The sequence below is a fragment of the Scomber japonicus genome, chromosome 8, assembly GCF_027409825.1.
Source record: "Scomber japonicus isolate fScoJap1 chromosome 8, fScoJap1.pri, whole genome shotgun sequence".
In the NCBI taxonomy this organism is placed as follows: domain Eukaryota; kingdom Metazoa; phylum Chordata; class Actinopteri; order Scombriformes; family Scombridae; genus Scomber; species Scomber japonicus.
This window is the reverse complement of record NC_070585.1, coordinates 8,603,176-8,628,709: the sequence shown is the minus strand read 5'-3', so window position 1 is coordinate 8,628,709 and position 25,534 is coordinate 8,603,176. Positions and strand designations below refer to the sequence as shown.

At 40.0% G+C, this 25,534-nt stretch overlaps 1 protein-coding gene across 1 annotated transcript in view; it reads right to left on the bottom strand.

Moving 5' to 3' along the window:
* The window catches only part of aff2 (AF4/FMR2 family, member 2), a 154,108-nt gene that overhangs the window by 77,881 nt on the left and 50,693 nt on the right, over positions 1–25,534 (bottom strand). Inside the window, exons 3-4 of the mRNA XM_053323996.1 lie at positions 22,720–23,386; positions 21,606–22,036 (exon numbers count right to left, since the gene is read on the bottom strand). Of these exons, the coding sequence (XP_053179971.1) occupies positions 21,606–22,036; positions 22,720–23,386 (1,098 nt within the window). The remainder of the gene's footprint in view (positions 1–21,605; positions 22,037–22,719; positions 23,387–25,534) is intronic.

Here is a 25,534-nt window from a genome sequence, read left to right as displayed (position 1 = left end):
TAATAAATCCATGGGAAAGTGGTCTCAAAACTCATTTATCAAACATTTAACACTGACTTAGCCATTAAAGGGGGGAGCGAGAGAGGGAGCGAGGAGGATAGATTGAAGAAGAGGAGCTATGATCAATGCCAGTGGACCATATAATTGCACTAGCAGTGGGTTAGCTGAAAACATTAGCCTTGTTTTCTGATGGATCACATCCTGGAGCCAGCTAGCCAAGCTAAACGCTTCAATCTGTATTATGACCCAGAGTCATCCATCTGAAGGAGCTGTGCCACTAAAATTAGTAAGAGTTTTCTACACAATTGATAAGTTGATAGCTAAAATGCAGTGTTCCATTTTAAGAGAGAATGGATTTTATTAACTTTCCAAAGTCGTGAAAAGCTTGTCTTTGCTTTATTCTTTTGTTAAAACCTTTCCTGGCTAGATTCCACACATTGCTTGCAGAAATAGGCTTTTTTTCCACTTACAGTCTGTACAAAGGCACACATAAATTCACATATGAAAAGAAGTACGGCACATGATCTTCTGAGCAGTAACAATTACTGACCTTCCATTGAATCTTTTTTTTTCCACCTGGTGCTCTGCCGAGCATGCCAAGACGAGAGATTCCTACTCCCTTTCACCCCATTACAGCATCTTTTCAAGCTGCCCTTCAGGCCTGTGACAAGCGAAACCTTCGACTTCAAGAACCATTTTCCTGCAGTTACGTGGGTATTCAACAAAAATGTCCCAAAACCACTGGCTTCTGTTGTCTCCAAAGTTCCAAATATACCATGTTCAACAGATTGTACTTCATTGTTATGCTTAGTCTGTTTCATGTCTATTTATTGGATTCAGTTGGCATTGCATGAATATCTTTTACTGTTACAAATTCTCTTAAGATACAGGGCTGCTGTGTTCATGTTGATTCCTCTGCAAACTTCTGCAGACTACAGTTACTCATAACACCCATAGTTCACAGATATGTTTAATGGTGTGACAAAATGAACAGGAAAGTGAGGGAGATGTCAATCAAGAACACACACAGTCTTGACAAGAGGTGTAATCAAGCAACAAATTGAAAACACCTGAGTGAGTGGAGAACCAGCTTTTATCCAAACAACTGACTCTGTGAGTGATGAAGTTACACCACTGGTGTGGCTGGCCCAGTATTAAGAGTTTCCCCATTGACTGTTGCTCTTTCAAAATGTATTTTCTATTACGTCCTAAGGTTGCATTTACAGGTAACCCCAAACACAGGATTCTGAGGGGTGTTGAGAACACTGGACCAGCCCCTCAATACACCATCAAAGGAGAGAAGGTCTTTCCTATACCTTGACATTACACTGGACAATAAGCTGAGCTAGAATCAGCATACCATAGATATTTACAAGTGTTGTCAACAGAGACTTACAACAGAGAACTAGGCGTGGACGATATAGCCTCAAAATTATATCACCATATTTTAAGGAAATTTGCGATAAAGATATTAATGACGAAATACAAGAAATACTCTACAATGTTTTATCTGTCTGTCCAACCCCATCTCCTCCTTGTCCTTTACCATAGCATTATTGAGCCAGTTCTTCTGTATGGTGCCATCTTTTTTCCCCCATATGCTTCAGTCACCAATAAGAATAAACTCTTAAAGATAACTCATTTAGCCAGCGAACTCCTTGGTATTCCCACCAGCAACTTATTTGATTGTGTCACCTCATCCCTCATCAGCAAAGCACTCACAGTCACAAATGACCCAGACCACCCACTCCACCAGCACTTTACCCCCATTCTGTCTTGTCGTAGGTATAGACTACCCATGTGCAGAAAGGTTCATTTTAAAGCTCTGTTCCTAGAGCCACACATGCTTTAAATAAGTACCTCTTCTTAAATAACAAGAAGTCCAGTCTGTGGTGTGTTGAGTGTCAGTCCCTGTCTTTGTCTCTGTTGTGTGACCCTGTAAATCAAGTATTTGTAGAACTCTGTATAATTCTGAATGTCTTATTTGTATATGTGTGCACCTAATGTGAGGAAATGTCTTTCTTGAAGACAAATATACTACCTGTTTATTTAAATATACTATCTATCTAGTAAAGATGGGTGTAATTATAGGCTATGGTTTGTTTTACAAGGAAACATATGGCGAGAATGGTTGTGGATCACTTTCCCGTTGTAAAATTGACCTGAAATTTGAAATTTCCAGCAGTGAGTGAATTGAAGAAGGTAATGAACAAGTAGAAGGGAGAGATACAGAGCTCAATAAGGTAGAGAGCTGTGAGGCAATAGAAGAAAATGAGGATAGTGATATGGATGGAAGTTGAGAAGGAGAGGGGATGAGAAGGTTCAGAAGAGGGACAGGACAAGGACACGTGTGGGGAAGGGGAAGGGGCCAGGACAGGGTAATAAGTAGAGGACACCAGGGAGCAGTATCGGTTAGGCCAACATTTCCATGGAGTTCAGAGCAACCAAATTCATAATTCAGCCATGCACCACTAAAAACTGGTCTTCAGAAAACCATAGGGGTTGTTCTTAGTTTATTTCCTCATGCTTTGAGACATGCAAGGAGGAAATGAAAGCTTTCATTGGGATAAACATCCTCATGGGCATCAATAAGCCCCCAGTACTGATTGACTACTGGTCCTCTGATGAGGCCCTTGGCATGCCTTACATTTCCCACAACAATGAATCTGACAAATTGCATAAGGTTAGGCCTTTCCTCCATATCCGAGAGGAAAAGTTTGCCAGGCTCTTGCATCTCTGGCAAGCCCTTTCTGTTGATAGAAAAATGATTAAACTTGATGGTAGACTGCTGTGAGAAGTAGATGCCCAAAAAGCCAGTGAATTTGGGCAACAAGCTGTGGTGCCTTTGTGATAGCCTCAATGAGTACTGCCTGGCATTCAACATCTACTGTACACACAGAAGGATGATGGCCAGGAAAAAGCTGAACTTGGCTTGGCATTTTCAGTTGTCATGAATTTGGGGAATGGTGAACATCACATTAATGCCTGCATTGTATGGGTGAACCTGCAGAGGCCTTTACCCTATAACCTGAAACCTTTCTTCCTCAAGGCCTTCATGCCTTGTGTGATTGTTATAATGGGAGAAAGCATGGGGTAATGGGTATGACAGATATAGCTGTGCATCAGGTCATCAATAGAAACTTGAAGCCTGGTCACACTTTCGTCAAGTTCAATGTGTTGCTTGTCGGAGAGGTGGACGAAGGGCAAAGTGTGGGTGGAATGAAGAGACAACTTTTGGATGTTCTACCTGTGCTTGGATCATACTTCCAAGAATTTCAAGGCATGCTGTAAAGTATCAGTATAAGTTTCAGTTTGTTCAATTCTGCATGTCTGTTTTTTTAGTGCATGACTCTTGGTAAAATTAAATTATTCCAATTAGCTAAGAACTCTATTCTTACCATAATTTATAGAACATTCATTTGTACATCTTCATATAAATCTTCCTTTATTTTAAAAACTGAAATTTAGATAAACCAAATTATTGAATGGTTATTCCCTACTTAACTAACTTGAGCAGGGAGACTGGTTTGGTTTAAATGAGACAGGTAATTACAACAGATTTGCCATTTGTTGTTTTATCTAGTTTTTTTTTTTATCTGTTATTGTTCATTTCTTTCTGTTTTTGAGAGACAGCTTGGATTGAATGCTCCTTTAAGTGAAAGGCAGTAACATGAATCTGATTGATACAGGGGTCTAGTGGGTTATCAAGGTAGAATCCAAAAAGGGAAAATCGAACTTTACCAATACATATATAAGTTGTCATAACTTGGCATCTTCCATATCCATAAGTCTTCTAATGTCATTTCCCCCAACTTTTTAGCTGTAATCTCTGCTTCCACATCTTTCATCCCTCTCTGTTACAATATAATAACAGCCATGTAGGAAACTACCTGTGACCACTCAAACCACCCTTTGCCATTCCTGTATCAGATGGTGTTTATGCTGTGTTCACATCATATTGTAGTAAAAACAGATATATTAAATAACCAACAACTCCAAATCTCTATACAACTTAAGTGTTCAAATGTAGCATAGTATACTATAATGATAACATAGCAACCTTTAGAAAATGTAATTAAATGCTATTAGAGATAAACAATAATGCTCGAACCACTTACAGAGCAGCAGCCTGGTAGTAGCAGCACTGTGGATTTACTGCTGTGGATGACATCTATATTATACGACAAAGGGAGGGAGATTCACTACTGTGATTAATTGCGAACAGAACACCTCCTACATCCACCCACACGCAGACTCCATCTCTTTCTCTCTCATACACACACATTCAGTGGCAAAGAAAACCCCTTTCATAAATACACACAGCACATCACACGCACGCACACAGCTATATTAATGGAACCAAAAAGGCTTTATATAGTTTCACACGTGCACCTCTGTTTTAATTAGTAAAAAGACGACACACACACACACACACACGCGCACGAGCTTCTACGACTAATGCAGCATAGGACGCTGAGCAGGGGAAGACAGAATGATTGACAGGTGTGTGTGTGTGTGTGTGTGTGTGTGTGTGCGGATGTGTGTGCACAGAGGCAAAATTCAAGCTGAGTATATTTGATTTGTTGTGTTGGCAGGATGTGTTTGAGTGTGTGTGTTTGTGCTCGCTGTGTGTGTGGTCTGCCTGTGTGTGGTTCTCAGCATGACGCCTGTGTACCAACTAAATAAGTGCCTCTTGAGAGGGGGGATGACGGGTGGGAGGTGGAGGGCTTCTTAGCAGTACAATAGGGCATCAATTGTGTGTGTGTGTGTATGTGTGTGTGTGTGTGTGTGTGTTTGTGAGTGTGCGTCTCCTTCCATATATTTGTATGTTTATTCATGCAAACACATACTCCCAGGAGGACTGAATAAATCCCCTGTATCCACAAAATCAATGGCATCATTTCAACCAAATGGTTTTTTCTCACTTTGATGGGACATTTCATGTAGATTACATACACACTTCTAATTAAATATTATAAAACAGAGTTTGGGCGGGAATTGCTCTGTAATGGAAACAGTTTTCTTCAGCAACACAAGATAAAATACCAATTATGGTCAAACAATATTGTCTTTGATGATGTTAATTCAAATTGTACTTAATTTGGGTTCCACTAGCAGTTTTACTAACGTGGTACAGGAAGTTCGCTCTTTTCAAACATGATTAATTCTTTTAATGCTTTTTAATTCTTTAATAGAAGCTGAAGACAAACCTCTCAGCATGTATAGATGATACAGCAGTAAAATTAAAATTAGTAACATATCCTCTTTCTAAAATTATACTGCTCCTTAACGAGTGGCTAAGGAGCAGCCAGACAACAGCTGGCTTGTTAGTCTACTATATTTGTGAGCTACAAGCATTCATTGAAATCAACAATGCTTATAGAATATGCATACACATTAATAATAAAAAGGATTATACTAATTTTTATGATTTATGTGTCTGTTTAAAGTGAGACTAACCCTAACCAATGTGGACACGAGTAGAAGGGCACATTAGATTTTCCTTAATTTCTTATGGCTTCAGTCGCTTAAAAAACATCATTATAAGTCAACTTGAAATATGACTTCAAGCTAAATTTCTCCCAATGCCTGTGCCATTAAGAGAGATATATTTTCCATTATCTGGAAAAAACTGGCTCACTTTTAACCAGAGAAGATCTTTAATTCCATTTTAAGACTTCACATTAAGTTTATCCAATCCTATTCTTCTGATTACCACTTGAAAAATGTTCTGTTATAATGAACTGTTATATTTTGGGTGTCTTGGTCAAACTGTGATGTCTCTCTCCACTATCTGGTAAAAAATCTACAGTAAAATATCTTAAAGAATAAAAGCACATCTGTGCAGGCTACCCAGCGGTGACGTCTCAGCGATGGCCCTCAGCCTGGACGCTGACAACCACAGAGCTGTAAAATGAGGTGAGACCTATGTGACTTCGCAGGTACCGCTGTGTGTTTACACCACAGCCAAAAGCCGTGCCGCAGTATTTCACACCACAGTGGCGCAGACAACACTCGCAGGATGACGAGTGAGCGAGCCTGACACACAAACACACACACAAACACACACAAACACACACAAGCTATTTTCTTAATCAGTGGGAAATAACACCTAGAAGTCTGATATATTTATCTGTTAATCAATTTGTGAGCATCCCTCTTTTCCCTGTTTGTGTAATTACATTTATTTAGTTAATTCCAAACAACAAACTGAATTAACATCTCTTTCTCTTAATCTCCCTTCTTCACTCTTCATCTATTCTTTCCTTCCTTCTCCTCACCTCTGTTTCATCCCTCTTGTCTTGCCCTCGCCCTCCTTCCTTTCTTTCCCCTCTCTTCCTCATCCTCCCTTTTCTCCACTCTTCCCTCTCTATGCACTTTAAGTCTAAATCAGGGGATTTAGGGTGTTAAGAGCTGAGGTGTAAAACACCGACTGGTTCTCTGTAAGCTCCTAAGAGGAGAAAATAATCCAACACAAAGTCTTTTTCTCAACAGCAGCTCTCCTCCCCCCTAATCACCCTATTAGCCGCCTCTCCTCTCCTCTCCTCTCCTCCTTTCCTCTCCTCCTCTGTCCTCCAAACATCTTTTAAATGCGAGTCCTGATATTTCACAAACATGACCACTGTGTTTCTCTAAATAGATGATGCGGTGTCTGGCGTCTAATAATTTCTCACGTCATCACCCGCATGACGCCGTCTTGTTAGTCATCAGCCATGGTTGTAATTGTTTAGAAACATGACTGAGTTTGGAAATGTCTGGTTCTCTCTACGCTACAGTAATGTCAAACATTGTAAAACATTTAGATGATCTGGCTGCACTGAATACAGAGCTGACATTTGGCCTGATTGCTGAATGCCTTTTGTTCAATCAACCAATCACGGTTCATGTTTATTGATAGTGAGCAATTCCATAAATCTCAGGCTTTATACCAAATGTCTCATCATCTCTCACCACCGCTCTCCTCTGCATCCAGCAGTAGGTGTAATATCTAGGAACAATATACAAAGCGTGATGGCAGAGAGGGAAAGAGGGAGCTATTTAATGGACTATCTTCCATGTAATCTCTCAGATGCATTCTCCCATTCACAACTAAATAATAAACTGTTGCACGCAGCACAGAAGAGAACAGAAAATGTTGTCTCCTCTCACTTTCCTACCCGGTTACATTGCTCTATTTCTCCAATGCTCTCTCGCCCATCTCTCTCTCATCTTCCTCCTCTCACTTCCATCCCTCTCCCTCGCTCTCTTTTTTATATTCATAGGATTTTAAAATGTCTGTAATGGCCCTGGTAGATCAAAACACTCCTTCTCGCGCTGTGTGTGAGCGCCTGCTCTTCGGCGTGTGTGTTTACGCCTGTGTGTGTGTGTGTGTGTGTGTGCGTGCGTGATTTGCATATCGTGGCTATGCTCTGATTGGCAAACTGGCAACGCAAAGCCCAGCGGGGCATTTTTTATTAAAAGGCCCTACCACACACCCACTCTCACATTCACACACACAAACACACGCACAAAGTTGGGAACAGCCACTGGCCTGTATCAGAACCTAATGAATAATACTAAAGAGCTAGCAGCAGGGCTTCTCCATGTATTGTTCTGTAAAGCCAAGAGTAATAAAGATTTTTATAACCATATTTTTATGGGCACCAGACATAAGCTGTTATGGAATAGTCGGATATTTTATTAGCTGTTCGGTCCAGTTTTTTATTGTGTAAAATGAAGTTGCCTTGTAATTTATCATATTTTACCAGTCAAGATGTATAAGTATTAACTAGGATGTTTTACTACTCGAACATCCTGGGGAATTAATATTGTTGCATTAAAGCAGCTCAGCGTGTCATTATCAATCACATATCAGCAATGCCTTCAACACAACAGGAAGATATTTTAATTTGAAAACTTTGAAGAAGAATGATATAACCCTTTTAATTAAATGGCATAAAGACTTTCACTAATACATTACCTAAAACATACTCATCACATAAAGATGCTTGACGGCACTGGGTGTCACTGGGTGCCGTTTTAGTATCATTTTTCAATGAGCAGTATCACAGCAATCACTGTTAAAAAACAATGATGCTTTAATGGTGTGAGAACGCTGTGGTCTGGTAAGGTTTAGGCACAAAACCACTTGGTTAGGGAAAGATTGTGGTTGAGGTTACAAACTGTGCAGACTTATGGTTAAAAACACTCCCAAAGAACGGTTAAGAACACTCCTGAAAAACAGGAGGTGAATAGTGGTCTCCTGCAGCAAAAAGTGCCTTCAATTTATCTAGCCATCCACCCAATCCGCCACCTCCGAATATGGAAATGTTTCACCTTATATAAGTATCATCGGTCTCATGGCATCTATTTCAGATGTTGTGGGAGTTCTATAGAAGTCTATTGGACTATCCTGCACATTGAAAAAATGATACTAAAAGGGTACCCAGTGCATTAAATAGTGACGCCAAGGGGTCCTGACCAAGCATCCATATGTGACCACTTAAAAGTGAGAATAGGTTGCCCAAAGGCATGATACATAGACTAATACTGGTGCAATATAAAATTGCAGCTGTATTTTTATAAGGAAAGTGGGTAATCGACTTTATTTGGTACCAAGTGGGCACATAAAAGAATAAATGTACCTCCAGAACTGGTGGCTCCAGCTAGATGAAAAGAGATAATATTTCAATTTATGGCATATGATAAACACAAAGCCAGGGTAAAAATACTAAAAATGTGGATTTACATTTTTCTCAAAGCCCAAATGTGTATCATGACTGTGAGTCATATTAAATAGTCTTCTCTGGCTATTATGAAACTAATCAATAATTATTATTATTATAATGACACATTTAATTGTACTGCACAGTTTATTCAAAGTGTAACTCAAAGTACACCAGTATTACCAACATAGAACACACAACATAGAGAAAATGGTAAAGGAGTTAAGATGATAAAGTCTGAGAAGAAAGATTTTACGGCTTTTAAAAAAAGAGTCTAGAGTCTGCTGCTGTCAGATGGTTAGGAAGGCTGTCCTACAAGTGTGGTGCAGCAGATGGCTTGATCACCCATAGTGTGCTTAGTACTGGGGGCCCGAGGAGCAAATTGAAATTCAGCTGAGGGTCAAACCTTACACCCAGATTAGTGACTGAGGAGGAAAGGGGGATTTCTTGGCCATCAAAGGTGAGATGAGGTATGAGGAATGACTGAATCAGGTGTGGAGTGCCAGTTAGGAGAGTTTCCCTCTTTTGTTGCTATTTAAGTAGAGGACATTTGTCTCCATCCAGTCCTTTATCTCCTCAAGAAAAGTCCTGAGGGGTGACATGGTTGCAGAAGGGCTTGAGTCAGTTTTAATGAACCGCTGAGTATCACTAGCATATCAATAAAAAGACATCCCATGTCTGCTGATAACATGTCCAAGGGGGGGCATATACAGGGTAAACAGGGTGGGGCCAAGACCTGATCCTTGTACAACAGCTGACAGGGAGCGATCTAGACCTGTAACCTCCCAGTAAGACATACTCAGTCCTACTGGAAATGTAGGACTGAAACCATTTAAGCCCAGTGGTGATGTGGAGGTGCTGTAAGAGGATAAGGTGATCAAGGGGAACCAGGAGAGAAGTGGACCCTGCATCAGCTGCAGGGCATACACAACAATGAGCATGGTTAGGTCTGTAACTAGCAAGAACTTTTGGGTTCAGGGTGGGCTTGTTGTGGAGAGGGCTGATGACTATGACCCTGAGAGTAGATGGAACAATACCGAATTGAAGGGAGAGGTTGGCCGTTTGGGGAAATCAGAGTCCCTGAGAATGGGGTCCAGGGCACAAGTACAGGGTTTCATCTTTCTGGCGATTTCCTCAATATGGTTCTGCCTGATACCAGCAAAATGGAGTAGAGACAGCAAGCTCCTAGACAGTGGGTCGATGTTAGGAGGAGGCAGAAAGGAAGAGCTGGACATCAGAGAGCGGATGTTGTTGACCTTGGCTCTGAAAAAGTCAATGAAGCTGTTACATCGCTCTTCTGTAGCCTCAATTGGAGAAGATGATTGTGGCTTCAAGAGATGATTTATGGTGGAAAAAAAAGACGCTTGGATTGTTATTGAATAGGTTGGAGTGGAACTGTGACCGAGCATCTTTAAAAGACTTTGAGTATGTCTTATAATGTTCACAGATGGCCATTAGTGCTGCCGCAGATACAACTGCTCACTTAGAGCCTCAACCCCAGTCCTACAATTAATCATTTACCTACAACCAGTGGTGGAAAGTATGATTACTCAAGTACTATATTTAAATTTTGAGGTCCTTTTACTTCACTGGAAAATGTATTTTCTTTTCGCTTGATCTATGCCTTTATGTTAGATGTCTTTTGTCATACAACATATATCATCATCCTCAAGGCTGGATTAAAAACTGGGAAATGTGAGTAACTGCCCCAGGGCTCCAGACCCCAAGAGGCCCCTTAAAGCCCCATGTTCACTGCATGTCAATTGATTTTGATGATTGGATTTCTAGCAAATTTATGTGGGAATTTGCACCACTAGAGTATAATATTAACCACAATGGGACCTACATGTGACCCAATTTTGTCTTGTAGAGGGAGTTTAGTTTTTTTTTTTGTCATAAATGAATAAAGCTGAACCATTAAAATGCTGCCTATATGTGTCAATAATAATCTAATAACGTAAAATATATACAGTAATTCAAATCTATGAAGTGCTTTATTTTGATACTTTGAATGTATTTTGTTGCACTTTTAAATGCAGTTTAAAAAAAGCCTTTTTTTACATCGTGGCATTGCTACTTTTACTGAAGAAAATTATCCATTATTTTTCCTCTGCTGCTCTGCATAATTCTTTTATTAAAATGTCACAGACTCAGGCTTTAAACTATGAATTAAAGTCTTGACTGTGTGAACCTGTGGCATCGGGTACATGGTACTGCAAGGACACTAAGCCCCTCCAAATCACTACAGCAGATGATTTGGAACCTGCAGTGAAAGTGCAGAGATTGACTACTGTGACCCCTGGTTGGCGATCACCGAGAGCTGCTGCGTGTTGATCGCTCGGCCCTGCCCCAACTTGAACCAGCGACCTCAGATACACCAGTGTGGTGGAGCCAGACATGTTTAAATAACAGCTGTTTTATCTGCCCAGCCTCTTGAAAAATGTCCAATTCAGATGATGTGAAGAGGGGGATTTACTTAGGCACAAGATGACAGCACTCTGAGGGGCAATAACACACACGATCAGCCTCTTATGGTGACAGCGGAGATCAATGCTGATCATTGCAGCTAATCCAGTAAACAGTGCTGTAATGTTAATCCCCAGTGTAAACAGTTCATCTGAAATCACATTCTGTCCGTTATAAATGGCATCGCTAAATAACTAACTGTGCTCTGTGGCAACTGTGTTCATTATCTATGTGTGTGTGTGTGTGTGTGTGTGTGTGTGTGTGTGTGTGCTCTCTTAGGAAACAGCAATCTGTAAATGTGAGGAGAAATGTATCCATGTACATTTGACTTTGTCAGCAGTGTTTCAGCTGATGCTGACATACTATTTGCTTTCTTGCTGCTTGTACATCACCACAGTACATGACATAACATCACTGCATTGTTATCTAACAGCGCATCATTCACATCAACTCATTACCACAGAGCAGACAGCCCTCTCCAGATGATCTTGTAACAAACCTGAAGATGATCTTAGCTGTTAAAATAATGGACTTTAAACCCTGCAGACACTGACTCAGTCTGCTGCCCTCTCTCCTCTGTGATCTCTCTTATCAGGGGCAGCTATTGCTGTGATGACACCACAGCAGCACCTGATGGGTGATAGGAAACCTCCCCTATGCTATTTGGTCAAAGTATATTTCTCCCCAGGCTCCCTCTTCTCTGCCTGCTACAGCCACTCAAGAGTAGTTTGATTCATCGGACTGAATTCTTTGTTTCTAGAGGATGATTTTATGATCATTTTATTATCAGCATAAAAGCTAAGTCATTTCATCCCCCTCTCTCTGCAGAGGCAATTAGTCGGCTTTATGAAAATCACATAAGTAAATCATTCAATCACAAAAAAGCCGATCCAGCATCACTACTCAAAGTTTCTTGAAGAGGCACAGACGTGGTGCCTATATAAGCACATAGGAGCTGATGTGGTGAACGATGGTGTCATTTATCTGTGTATGTGTGTATGTGTGTGTCTTGGTCGTGAGTTGACAGGCAGCCTGAGGGAAAGAGAGGCCTGATGGGTATTATGCAAATGAAGCCAGCTGTTTGCTGCATTGGCAGACTCCTCATAACTCTCTTCTAGTTCTGCTGGAAGTGAGAAAATATTTTATCCCCGTTTTCCCTCGTTGCCTCAATCTCTCGCCTCCTCTTTATTTCCTCAGAGAAGGTATTTCTATACACTGTAATTTTATACACACCCTTCTCTCCACATTTTACTGTTACTCCCCCATGTCTGCCTGACTATCCATCTGCACTGTTACGGTAATGAATGAACAAACAGGGAAAGCTTCCTTAAGCATTTGTTGACTTCTGCAGTGTGGAGTAAATCATACTGAAGCTCTGAATCTATAATTTACTGAAAAAACAAACAAACAATGAACAGTTTTCCATGGATGGGTCTCATGTTAATTCAGATACCACTGCAGCCAATGGGACTAAATTACAGTCAGATAGCAGAAACCATTTTTATTCAATATAGCATCTCCTATCTTTGGTTTCCTTTTCACTTGAATATCTGCCTCCCCTCCTCGGTATTTTCTCTCCACTCACTTTAAATTAAAGAGGTTCACTTCCACAGTAAAATAAAATTTGCATTCGACTATCTGTCATTTTTCTCTTCTTCTGATGCTACCTCATCCTTGTCCTCCCTTACTGTATAAACCAACTAAACATGGCCATTTTGCTGTGGTTGCAGACATTAATACTGTATATTTATATATGTACTTATTTATAAATATATATACATATATAGCAAAGATGCTAGTCTTAGCAAATTAAAGGGGCCTATTATACTTTTTGTGGTTTTGTGTTATGTGCATACTATTATGATGTCAGATATCTATGTTAAACATGGTCAAAGTCCCAAAGCCTGAGATTAACACATGTAGAAATGCTCCCTGCAAGTCAAAATCCAGGGCTTCAACCTGCTCTATATGCTTCGTTTGTTGTTGCTAAGGGTTTTCCATATGTTGTTTGCATTGTTCACGCACATATTTTGGATAGGATTCCACCTCAAACATGTATGGATGTATTTTAGAAGTTGACATTTTGAGTAAAGAATGATAAAAATAAATGAATTCCCATGCACTATTGGTGGGAGGGGGCCTAAACCCTATCCCAGACCCTTTGCGGCTTACTGTCACTATAATGTTTTGCAGACACTTTTGCCGTATTTCAACATTTTATGACCTCCTCAGTACAATGTGAGTGTGGCCTACCAACAGCAGAAGCCTGTACTGCAGGGACTACCCTTTTTCCACTAATGACTACCACAAACACAAAAGATTGCAGTGCTGGAAACCAAAATTCAACCGTTAGAAGTCAACATGGAAGAGAATGTGGGAACAACACTACTTTACCATGGACTCAAAATAGCAGACAAGAGCATGTTAACTCATGGCAAATTAGCGCCAAACAAGGGTACCAAGAAACAAGAAACAGGAAGGTTGTGTATCACATAATAAATCTACAAGTGGTAGTTCTCCCTGGAACTCTCTTGGCGTAAAGCCCAAGAGTAAATCATTTCCCTGGGAAATGGGAGGACGAGTAACAGGCAGTGCCCAGCGCCTTTAGATTTGTGATGCTGGCTTTCCTGCATTATCGTCCATGCAGAGAGCATCCTCAACCCAGTGGTTAGCGGTACACAGCTATAGACAGCTGCGAAAGGGAGAATTAGCAAGAAACCTCCCCAACAACCAAGTGTTGAAGGACTATGCATCTCTATTTGATGACATGAATAACCTCAAATCATCACACAGAAGATTAACAACTGTGAGTACATTTGAAAGCAAAACGTTACAAGGAAAGCTACCCACTGGACCTCAAACTCAAAAACATGTGCAGTGAGAACACCAAAATACTCCTCTTTCCCAAGGATACGGTCTCTGACTTGGCAGAAAGAATCTTGCATATCGTGGCTGCAAATCCAACTGTGAAAACCATGATAGTGCACATAGGGACCAATGATATTGTGAAACAATTGTCTGAGGTACTGAAACAAGACTTTATTGATCTGTTGAACACAGTCAGCTCTTTGAATGCTGAGGTGTTTACCATGGCCCTCTACCACCAGTCAGAAGCGGAGTTGAGAAATTCCGCTGATTTTGGCACTGAACACAGAACTTTCAACTGCACGTACCATCCATACAGTCCATCTTATTGACAATTTCAACATTTTCAGGGACTGCAGACATCTTGTTTAGGAAGATGGACTTTGCCTTAACAAGTCAGGAGTGAAACAGTTCAACCCTAGCGTGTTTTACTTGCAGCACCCATCTGTTCCCTCTGCCAAGGAGACAAGAGGAATCAAAACAGCAGGAAGACAGAAGAGCTATCTTGGCCCGTGCCCGAGGAAAGCTTCGATCGTGGAAGACCTGTGAGTATCCCCCTCCTTCACCCCCTGCCCCAGCTCCATCTACTGTAGGTCACCCCCCTTTCCAGTCACTCTTTCTCTCTTCTCACCCCCCTCATGGAGTTCACTGACCAGATGAAATAACTGGTCACTGCTGGGACCAAACTTACCCCCCGCCCTGCTCCCATTTTTTCTCCCTTAAATCCCCCTTAGTGTCCATCTCCACCATTTTTGTCACAATCGGCCCACCACCTCCTATCCTCCCCAGTCTCATACTGTAAAAGCACAGCACATCCACCTCTCTTTGTGTAAAATCTAATTGATATATGTTGGGTCCAGGCGTCAAGGCAGATGGCACTTAGGATTCTTCTCAGTGTTCCAGCAGCTTCCTAAATTCCTAACTAGGTAACAGGAAAAAGGTAAATCTGCTAGGAAACACCAAACTAATTCTGCAAACTCATCAGATATAGCATCCATTCCTTGTCAGCCTCAACCTGTCCTAAAAAATTGCACTAAATCTAGCTTCATTAAATGTCAGGTCTTTAGCAGGAAAGATATTTTTAAGTTCTCTGTTTGCTGCTGCCTTTTATTAAATCAAATAATTATTCATTTCTTACACTGCACTGCAACTTTTTTTCATGTGTTTTACCCCGCTGTATTCTATTGGGCTTGTTTTTGCTTTCTCTTCTTTTAGCTCTTCAATGTATGTGTTTAATTGTATTAAACTGTATGCTAATTATACTTCTTTTTTATTGTGTTATTTTGCACTTTGTTTTGATGCTTTGAATGGAATGTGCTATATAAATCCAGGCTTTGCCTTGCCTTAAAGAGACAGGAGCTAAAACAACCTATTTCAGACAGCCACAGAACTGGGGGGGGGGGGTACATGAAGGGCCAGGATAAGATGAATAAGGATTTTTTTTTAAAAACAGTGAATCCTGGGTGCGCGGGTGGTCGAGTGGTTAGTGTGCATGCCACATATACAGCTGACCCCAGTTTGAATTCCAGCCAGAGGTCCTTTGCTGCATGTCACCCCCCCCCCTCTCTCTCCCATGTTTCCTGTCTGTCTACTACTAAATAAAGGTGTCTCCCAGACAAAAAAAACTGTGAATCATGCTAAGCTAATCTAGTGGAGTCTCAGAATAAAGTCGTAAATGAGCACAATAAGTCCCTTATAATATACAAATTAGCATACAGTATGACATCATCTGATACCTTCCAGCTACAGTATATTTGCTTTAAATGTCAACCACACAGATGCCAACATTACTCGTTGTTAACCTATCAGAACTACAGTTAGTGGCTAAAATATTTCAGGTTACCTCAGGTGACATCTGCATGATGTCCACGTTTTTAAATGTCTTACTTTGTTCAAGGTGTGTTGAAGCTGAAAGAGATGCAGATTGATTTGTTATATCCTGGCACATATCCATATCTTTAATATAAAAGGTATGTTTTAGAATATGCATTTTATCGAAATGTGATAGGATTTTGTGCTCGACAATTGATTAATGTTTAGCACAATTTTATATTTGATGTGTATTACAATCTGTCACTGAAAGGTTTCACACTGTGCCTGGTAAATGAATGTCCTGCTGTCCCAACATAACCTGTTCAGCAGTATATCGCTGCTAAGTGCTGACTGCTGCTTTGAAACAGAAAGCAGCTTCTGCTGAATCATAAAGAACTTTGACAGACCACAGGATAGAGGGCATAAAGTAGGGATGTAGTGAAGAGTCTGTCTAAATTCATTCCAGCTTTTAAGACTGCTGTCAATGTATATACCTACGTTCACTTTTACCAGACCAGTGTGTTATATAAAGGCAGGATCTTCTCATGCAAAAAGGCATAAATGAACGCTCTCGGAGAGCAGAATTGATTTTGTTGGTGTTGGCCTCATGGTGATTGCTGACTGGAGGTCTTAGTATACCCTGCTTCTTATTTACCGCTACATTAGTGGTGAGGCGCTGTGTGCACCTCTACCGCACACTTGACGGAAACACCACAGCAGGCCTTCAAATCAGTGTGAAATTACATCAGCTCTATACTTTGAACTACATGTAAATGAAACTTGTCACAGTACTGTTGGAAATGTCACCTGTCACCTCCCTGTTTACCTTCTTGCAGCCTCACAAATACACTTGTATATCCACTTGACATGAGTGTTGTTTACCTGAATGAGAGTGCACTGGAGACAGTAAGCAAACGAGTGTCACTAAAAGCATAGTGACAGCTTGACCTCTTTGAAGTATAAATACTTCTGTAAAGTGTCTTTTGCTCCTTTGTTCCAGTTTAAGATAAGACATCCTTTTTCTTATTATAAATCATACAGAAGCCAGTAGCCTATTTAATTAATTAAAATGAGTTAGTAAATCATATGAGGATTTTTTAATGGTATTTTGTATGCAATGCTATGTAAATGATCTTATTTATCATTAATCCACCTAGAACAATAGAATTTAAGATTAATTAAGACAGTTTTCTCAGGTAGAAGGTGCCATCTATTAGTTAAGTCGTAAATTAAAGCAACACTAATCAATATTTGTGTAGTAACAATAGGTCAAATGTAATGTGAAAGGTGCTTGTGGTGAAATACCCACACAGAATTAACACTTGACATTTGAGTTATTTGGCATCTTTCAGCTCATTGTTGTGGTTTTACAGCCTGTATCTTTACTGTTTTGCTTCAGTCTCACTGCTCTCATCAGTGTAGCTTACAGTAGCAGGCAGCAGTTTTCAGTGAAACACTCTATATTAAGTGCATTACTTGACCAACACCCAAAGGCAAAGATTTAGCTGCTGAAGAGTCAAATATTTCCCCCAGAAGTTCAGGAGCTGGTGGAAACCAAAACAGAGCTTAAATGGAGCCTAAATGTTTTTCAAAAAAATTACTTCATATAAGTGCTTATATGCTTTATGTCCACTGGATTTATAAATATGCAAACCCTTTGTTAACCCATTTGCTTTATAATTTAAAAATATGTAAATGTTGTGTGTACAGTTTGTTCTGCTGCCCCCAAGTGGCCAAAAAAATCAATTCATACTGTTTTAAAGGCTACGAGAAGTATGAGTGATTGGATCAGACAGTTTTCTTGTTTAAACAAATATATATTTTTGGGGCTTTTGCTTTTGGGGAATTCATTAGATAGTGTTAATAGACAGTTGACAGAAACTAGAATGCCACAGAGATTCCCAGCTGGACTTAACCAGGGGACATTGCAGTCCATGGTCTCAATGTCTTAACACCTGAGCCACTATGACAAGGATGTCCAAACTATTCCATAAGGGTAATGTGGCTGCAGGTTTCCATTCTAACCAAGCAGGAGCACACCAGGCTTGACCCATATAATCAACTGATCTCAGTCTTCAGACAGTTGATTGGTTGAATCATGTGCTCTTGATTGGTTGGAACAAACACCTGCAGGCACACGGCCCCTTTATGGAATAGTTTGGACATGCCTGCACTATGACCACAGTTTTCTGAATTTTCCAGAGTTCATATTTAAGATTTTCCTCTTCTTTAGTGATTTTCTCAATGGTCTGATGTGGGCAGGAAGAAGAACAATGCTAAATACTTCAGTGCTTTGAACAGGAGGTAGAAATATTTACAACAGAATGTGATTTGATAACTGTTAGGTGAGTTTTTTGGTCACTTTCAATCAAATTCCATCAAGCTAAAGGACTTTAGATATATATATATATATGCTATATGTAATTTTTTGTTTGCTTTTGTTGTTGTTTGTTTTTGTTCTTTCTTTCTTTCTTTTACAGTAACTAGATGTTTGAGTGTATGTGTGTGTGTCCACAAGTAGATTTATACTGTAACTGTGGGGGAACAGATCAATAGTGTTATCAGTCACACACTAACACACACACACACACACACACACACACACACACACACACACACACTTGGGAATAAAGAGCGCTAATCAATAATTCTATCGTGCTAACAGGAGGTTTCCACAGCAGTTTAAAGGCTTATTGCACTCACACACAAAGTCACACTTAGGGATTCTTTTATTGGTTTTGCATTCATGTGACACATTAGGATTACCACCGCTGCTATGTAGCTTAACTTTCAGTTCACAGAGCCACTAATCAAAGGGTAAAAGGTGACCATTTTACCCTTGTTTTGGCTGAATAAAATGAGCAGCAGGATTCACAAAGTCTCTCATTTACTGTCTGGTTCAATCCTCTGATTTGCTGCTACTTGCTGTTTAAGCTGCAGAACACATCCAATAACTCATCTAACCAGAACAAATACAGCGATGATAAGGTGCTGTAATCAGTCAGTCTTTGTCTTCCTCTTTCCCTCCTTCATCTCCCTGCCCGGTCTCCTCCACCTCCCCACTTCATCATCAGTTCCCCCCCCGCCCCAACCCTTTTCCTCTTATATCCCTCTCTTCCTCCCCCTCAGTCTGTGTTGAGTTTACATTTTCCTTTCAGTAAACTCTCACTGGAATAAATTTGAGTAGAGTGAAAACTAAATGGTGAGCAGGCGATAACGGAGTATCCATAGATGTGTGGGTGAAACAAAGTGAAAGAAACCACTCATGGCCATGAATGTACTTGCGCTCTTTCTTACCCTCCACAAGAAAGTGTTGAAAGTAAAATATATTTTAATTCCCCCCCCCCCCCCCCCCCCCCCCCCCCCCGTCTCCCTTGCTTTTCTCCTTCTCGGTGCCATATGCTCAAAGCTCCATCTCGGGCTCATTTGGACTGTGACACATACACACACACACACACACACACACACACACATGCTCTATCAAAGCAAGGGAACAGCTGGCTTGCTCGATATGGATGACTACTCGCCTGTCAACTAGACTCATATATACACACACACACACATACACACACATCATCATCATCATCAAGCTTGGTGTTTCTTGCTTGTTTGAAAAAGAAAGTGCATGCGAGTGAGCAGGTTAGAGAGTTAAGTGGGAGTGAGTGAGAGACTTGTGTCAGATTTATTTGACATTACAATTACTCAAATGTGTCAGTATTCACCATGATATTACTCAAAGTAATGCAGAGTGCATGGTTTGAACAAGAGAGAGAGGTAATGTTGTTATTCAAAGATGAAAACATGTACCTAAATCAGAAGCACACTGACAATATGTGTCATTACTCACTACACCACACGCTCATGGATATATTTTTAATTCCATTTTAAGATATGATTTATACCTTTAGAATAATGGTATGTGCTTCTATGTTTTAAGAGGGGTCTATTTCAACGTAAATATCTCCAGCAACTGTAATCATACCCGCTCATCCTTTTTTGCAGTGAAAAGTTTGTTAAAAGTTTTTTTTATTATTACTCTAAAAGGAAGAAAAAAGTTATTTGGTGAAATATCAGAAATGCTCCTTTTCTGTCTCAGCAGTTAGAGGGGTGTGTCAGTGTCTGTGTTTGATTGACAGCAGCTGGCTGACTGATTGAAAACAAGAAACAGAGTAAAAAAACTTGGTAAAACTTGAAATGCAGCTTACAAGTCCTGGTCAGACAGCGGTTGTTAGCAGTGATATGGAAAAGAAATGACCACATCAGCATCTAACAGGTCCAAAGTGACAAGTATGCTTTAATTCATTAATGTGCTTAATGTGCTGCAGCTGAGCACCTAATTAGCTATCTAGCCTGCTAACTGATATTAGCGGAATACTTTTCCCTTGTGAATGTTGTTTGGTGGCTCGTTCAACAAGCTACGGTCCAGGACATGATGTGTTTATGTTTTAAAGTTAGATGAGAAGGAGACTATCAGCAATAAAGCTAATGTGGGTTGCTGTCAAGAGTCTGTAGGTCTTGTGTCATGTAGCAGGATGCAATCAGGCTCAGTGTGACCGTATGTTCTGCGTATGATAGAACACCACTTTATCACGTTTTTTCAAGATTGGATTAGATGTATTAAAATAATTACTTCCTTATGGTTTCTGATTTTTGTCTCAAAGGAGAGCACAGGACAATTTTTTACAGATTTAATTTCAGTATGACCTTAAAGTGTGATTCAATGCAACTACTTAAATGTAATTTTATCTAAATAACGATTCATCTTATCCTCTTGCAACCCTGCATCCTCATATGGGGACATCACATTTTAGGTTTGCTGGACCTTATATTTCATTATGCTGAACTTTGACCTATTGAACTCATTCGTGCACACCATTTTGTGCCACCTAGTGGCAGCCAAAGCACATTACATTAATCAGTTTAAAAACGAGATGTCAGGCATCAACAGCCCCAGACAAAAATCAAGCAGGTACAAAACCTTATCAAATTTTATGTTTGAAACTTATTTATGCATAATAACATTTGTAGTTTGATGTTATATACATTTGACTAATTTTAGCAAAAGCACCAAGCTATGACACTGCTAATCAAGAAGTACTCGTTTGAAGACGTTTGGACTTTATTGTCCTTGGTGCAAAGGGAAGGTGTAAATGTAAGGAAATAGATAGTTTTATACAATGGTGAATTAATCGTGTTATACAATAAAATGAACCCATTGTCCCCATATGAAGACTTTTTTAAAAAACTATTTCCTGTTCAAAGGCAATACTTTGTTTTTGTACTTATGAGGTCTTACTAATCCCAAATGTCTAGGAGCAATTAAAAATGCATACCATACAAAAGTGTGGGTCTCTGGCTAGTTACTAACCAACACATAGTTACTAATGGCAAAGGATTTCTAAAATATTTGTTCCTTGGGCAATTGAATTTTAAATAATATTTTGCCTGGAGCTCATTTGTGAATTGTGAAACAATGATAAACAATTGGGCAATCATTTTAGTATTATAAAATGATTGTTATATAGTAGTAAGTATTATACGAAATACATGAAAATGATTAAGCATTACTTTGCAAAATGTAGGACTCAAACATTATTTGGGACGAGGTTGTAAAAAAATATGTTATCTGTTACTATAGTTATCTTTACTGCCTCTGAGTCAGTGTAGATGTTGATTTGAGAAAAATCACTGCACCATTCATCCCATTCCATCCTTCAATTTCATATGAATAAGGAGTCATAATGATTGTTCTCTTACCTCTCCTGTGTGGCTTAGACTGAGTTTTGGCAGTTTATTCTTCACGTTCCCAGAGTTTCCTCCATAAGTCTGACTATTGTTGAATCCCTCTGTGGCCACCAGCAGGGGTTTCAGCTGTGGAGAGTCACTGGGCGCCTGGTCCTGGCCGTCCATTGGTCGAACATACGCCGTGGGCTTCTGCTGCACTGCGACTGGCTTCCCTGATAGGCTACCAGGTGGGAATGTGGGCGTGGTCAATCCTGAAGTGGGAGTGGTTAGACCAGGAGTAGGTGTTGTCAAGACCGACGTGGAAGCCAGCGGCGAGGAGGATGTAGAGAGGTAAGAACTTTCATTTTCAAATGGGGAGGATTTAAAATGTCCACCATTTTCTGTGTTAGTGGAAGACTTAAAATGGCCACCGTCTATGGTAGAAGATCTAAAATTGCCACCATCTGTAAATGAGAAGGAGAAACCAAAATGGCAATGTAAGTGGTCCCTCTACAGGAAAGAATAAAAATCCCCAAAGCAACACCTGTTTTTGTAGAATATTGCTCTGCTCTGTTCTGTCAAAATCTAATGAAGGTTGAATGCCAAAAATTCACTCTCCCAGATGGATGGAGCCAATCACAATCAAAGCAAATTATGTGTTGCCTGGTGGTTTAGAAATCATCCGAAAAACAAGGTTACCATCGGATGCAGATGTTAATTTTCATAAATCCCAAGCAAAAGGTGATACAGTCTGTTTTTTCACTGAAATTATTCATCAGCACATGGGGCTCCAGGAGAAAGAAAATGATTGTTTATGAATATCAAAATGTGTTCATATACGATGTTTTCTTTTTTGTTTTGTGAATGACTTTAACCGTATCCTGAAATGTTCCCCACTATTTTTTAAAGGAACAATTTGATTTAGGTTTTATTCACTTTAATGCTTTGCCTTAGGTCACTGTTTCTCTTTGTTTTTCTGTCTTTATGCTAACTAAGCTATTCATCTGGAGGCTCTAGCTTCATATTTAGTGTACAAACATTAGTCTGGAATGGATCATCTCATCTGACTCCTAGGGAAAAAAAGCTAATACGTGTATTTCCCATAATGTCAAACTATTCCTTTAAGGTCTTTACATGAAGGACTCACCTGGAACAGGAACGGTTTTGGAGGGATGGGAAGAATGCCTCCTCCCAGAAGAAGAGGAAGAAGAAGAAGAGGAAGAGGAAGAAGAAGGGCTTGAGTCTCCTTTTAGACCTAGTTCATCTTTCAGGGAACTAAACAGCTCGTCATGCCTTTGCATTTGCTGTTCCTCTAATAAAGACAGTTTCCCTCTTCCACTTGTAGTTCCTGTGGCCTGCCCCTGCCCTTGTCCTAACCCCAGAACAAGGCCTGTTCCCTGGGTACTCTGTCCATGGCCTCCCCTTGACCAATCCATGGAGCTCCGGGACTTTTTGGAATTCTGATGTGGGATCGATTGGGAGCTTGATGAGGATGCTGTTGAAGCGGGAGGTTGCATGGAAGTTGAAGACGAGGAAGGCGCACTTCCCATCCTCTTCTCCCCACCTCCCTCTGCTACTCCTCCTCCTCCACCTCCCGTTCCTCCTCTAAGGGTTTCGTTGAAAAGCTGGGACTCCATGGCCGATCTCTCTGTAGCTGAAGTGGTTGGGGTCTGCAGGTTGTTGTTGGCACTGCTGCTTTTGGGGATTCCTACTAAGTGGCTCTGGTTTGAATGGCTGGTTAAAAGGTCTTTCATCTCTTCGTAGGAGCCCAGTGTGTTCTGGACGCGATTGGCCAATGCATCACCTTTATTAGTCTGAAAGGATAAAAGAAAGAAGAAAAAGACAAGAGGGAGGGAGAAAAGGAGTATTAATTAAGTCTTCCAGTTTTCCATTTCTCCAGACTTGATGAAAAGCCCTCTTTACTCATCGGGAGAGGAACAGTGAGAGATGAATTGGGTGACCACTGACCAGATATCAGGATGAGATGATTAATTAAACACATGCCACCCTTAAGAGGGTCCAGTCCAGGCTGAAGCAGTAAAATTAATGGGGCAGGAATCATTATTAGCCTGACCCCAGATTCTCAAGCAATCAGTGCTTGGAGGACAGTGCGGGTTTTACTGATATATGACGGGATGGCACCTTCAGCTGCTACGTGGTAGTGCTGAGATGTTCCTCAGAATAGCTCAAGAGTACCTTTTGTGTCATCCATTGACAGTTTCTTTAATGATGAAACTATGATTTGATCATCTGGCATTTTTTGAAAGGACAAGGGCAATCAGCAGTTCTATATTTGGCTTCTGATTCTTGTAAAAAGTCACAGAAGAGGAGGAAAACTTGAAGACCAGTAGATTTTTATCCTACTGTCTGACATTTCTTTTCAACCTTCTGTAGCATATATTAATCATGAGCAAAAGTGTGAATTATGTAAAATCTACAGCATATAATTTAATCCTGACATTTTATCACGAATTACAGACAAATGATGAAGACTGAAAACAGAGAAAGAGATCAATGGGAAATGTGGTTCTGTCCTTATATTGGACATCAGTTTTGTGGTTTGGTCAATAGATTTTCTCAGTCATACCAGCTGAATGTTTCACAGATGAGGCGCTACACAAGCCGAACTCTGCTAATCACTGCTGTGCTGACGTGGTGCAAGTGAAATAAAGAAGGTTGAAAGGTTGAAATGCATAAAAGGGAGTGAATAAAAACCCTCAATCAGATTTTTCGAGACAGGGTGAAGCTGCCTATAGTTAGAAAGGTTAATGAAATCATGAATAATGAATTTATGTTCAGGGAGTTTTAGCAGTTTATCTCATATTAGGAGTATGAAGTTACATTTAATAATGATGCAGATCTTTGAGAGTTTGTGAGCATCAATTCTGAAACTACTGCACATTCATTTTTTCAGTTAGCAGCAAGGAAATATCACAGCACTTACAAGTTAAAAGTTTAAAAAACTTGATTTTCATCTTTATATTTTCTTATTGACTTGAATCATGAATGTAGTTTGTGCGTTTGTTTGTGGATTTGTTTTTCCAACACAAATGGCTTCAATCAATAACCAAATAATACTGTAATAACAGGCAACGATCTATGGAGAGATGTTATTGCTGAGGAGGGAATTCTGTGTGTGTGTGTGTGTGTGTGTGTTAGACACTTTACAGCCTTACAAATGAGTATAACACCAACCTTGTCTTTGCTCTAATAGAGGGCAATGCAAGCATCATTTGATGATAATTGCTATATTGCGATACTCATTTTCATAATCAGATTGCTTTGACAGCAGTTTATGAAGCAGGTAAAAATGAAATGGATGGTTTGGCTTCTGGTAAAAGTCACACTGTCATCAGGAGCATTAAAACACTGGTAATCTAATAAGAAACCAACATTTATTTCATTAGTCTGCCAATTATTTTCTTGATTAAGTCATTGATTGACTCCAAAAAATGCCCCCAAAAATGTCATTTTTCAGAGGTCAAGATAAAGTCCTCAAATTGTTCATTTTGTCCAACCAAGACCCTAAAACCTTTCATTTGAAGCCACTTATTGAAAAGAAATACTTTAACTATCAATAGAGTTTCCAATCAATTGATTTATTGACTATTGATTTAATCTCAGGGTTAGAGCCTTCCTTACAGACCTCAAGAAGGTTGTATTTCACTCAAATTCACAGACCACATCAATGACCAAGTAAAAGTACAGTATAAACCAGAATTTAAAAGTCAGTAAGCAGATGAACCTGCTAAATTTGCACCATAAATGCCTTCAGAGCTGATTGCAGGATTTTAAGATTCATTCTGCATGGAAGAGGAAGAAAGTAAACGTGAAAAGATCTCAAATTACTGAGACATGTATTCAGAGGGGATCACTGTCGTCATCTTCAATGGGATACAGTATGGTACGTAATCTCTGGTGGATTTTTTTTTTTTTTACGTTATCGTTTGGGGACAGGAATG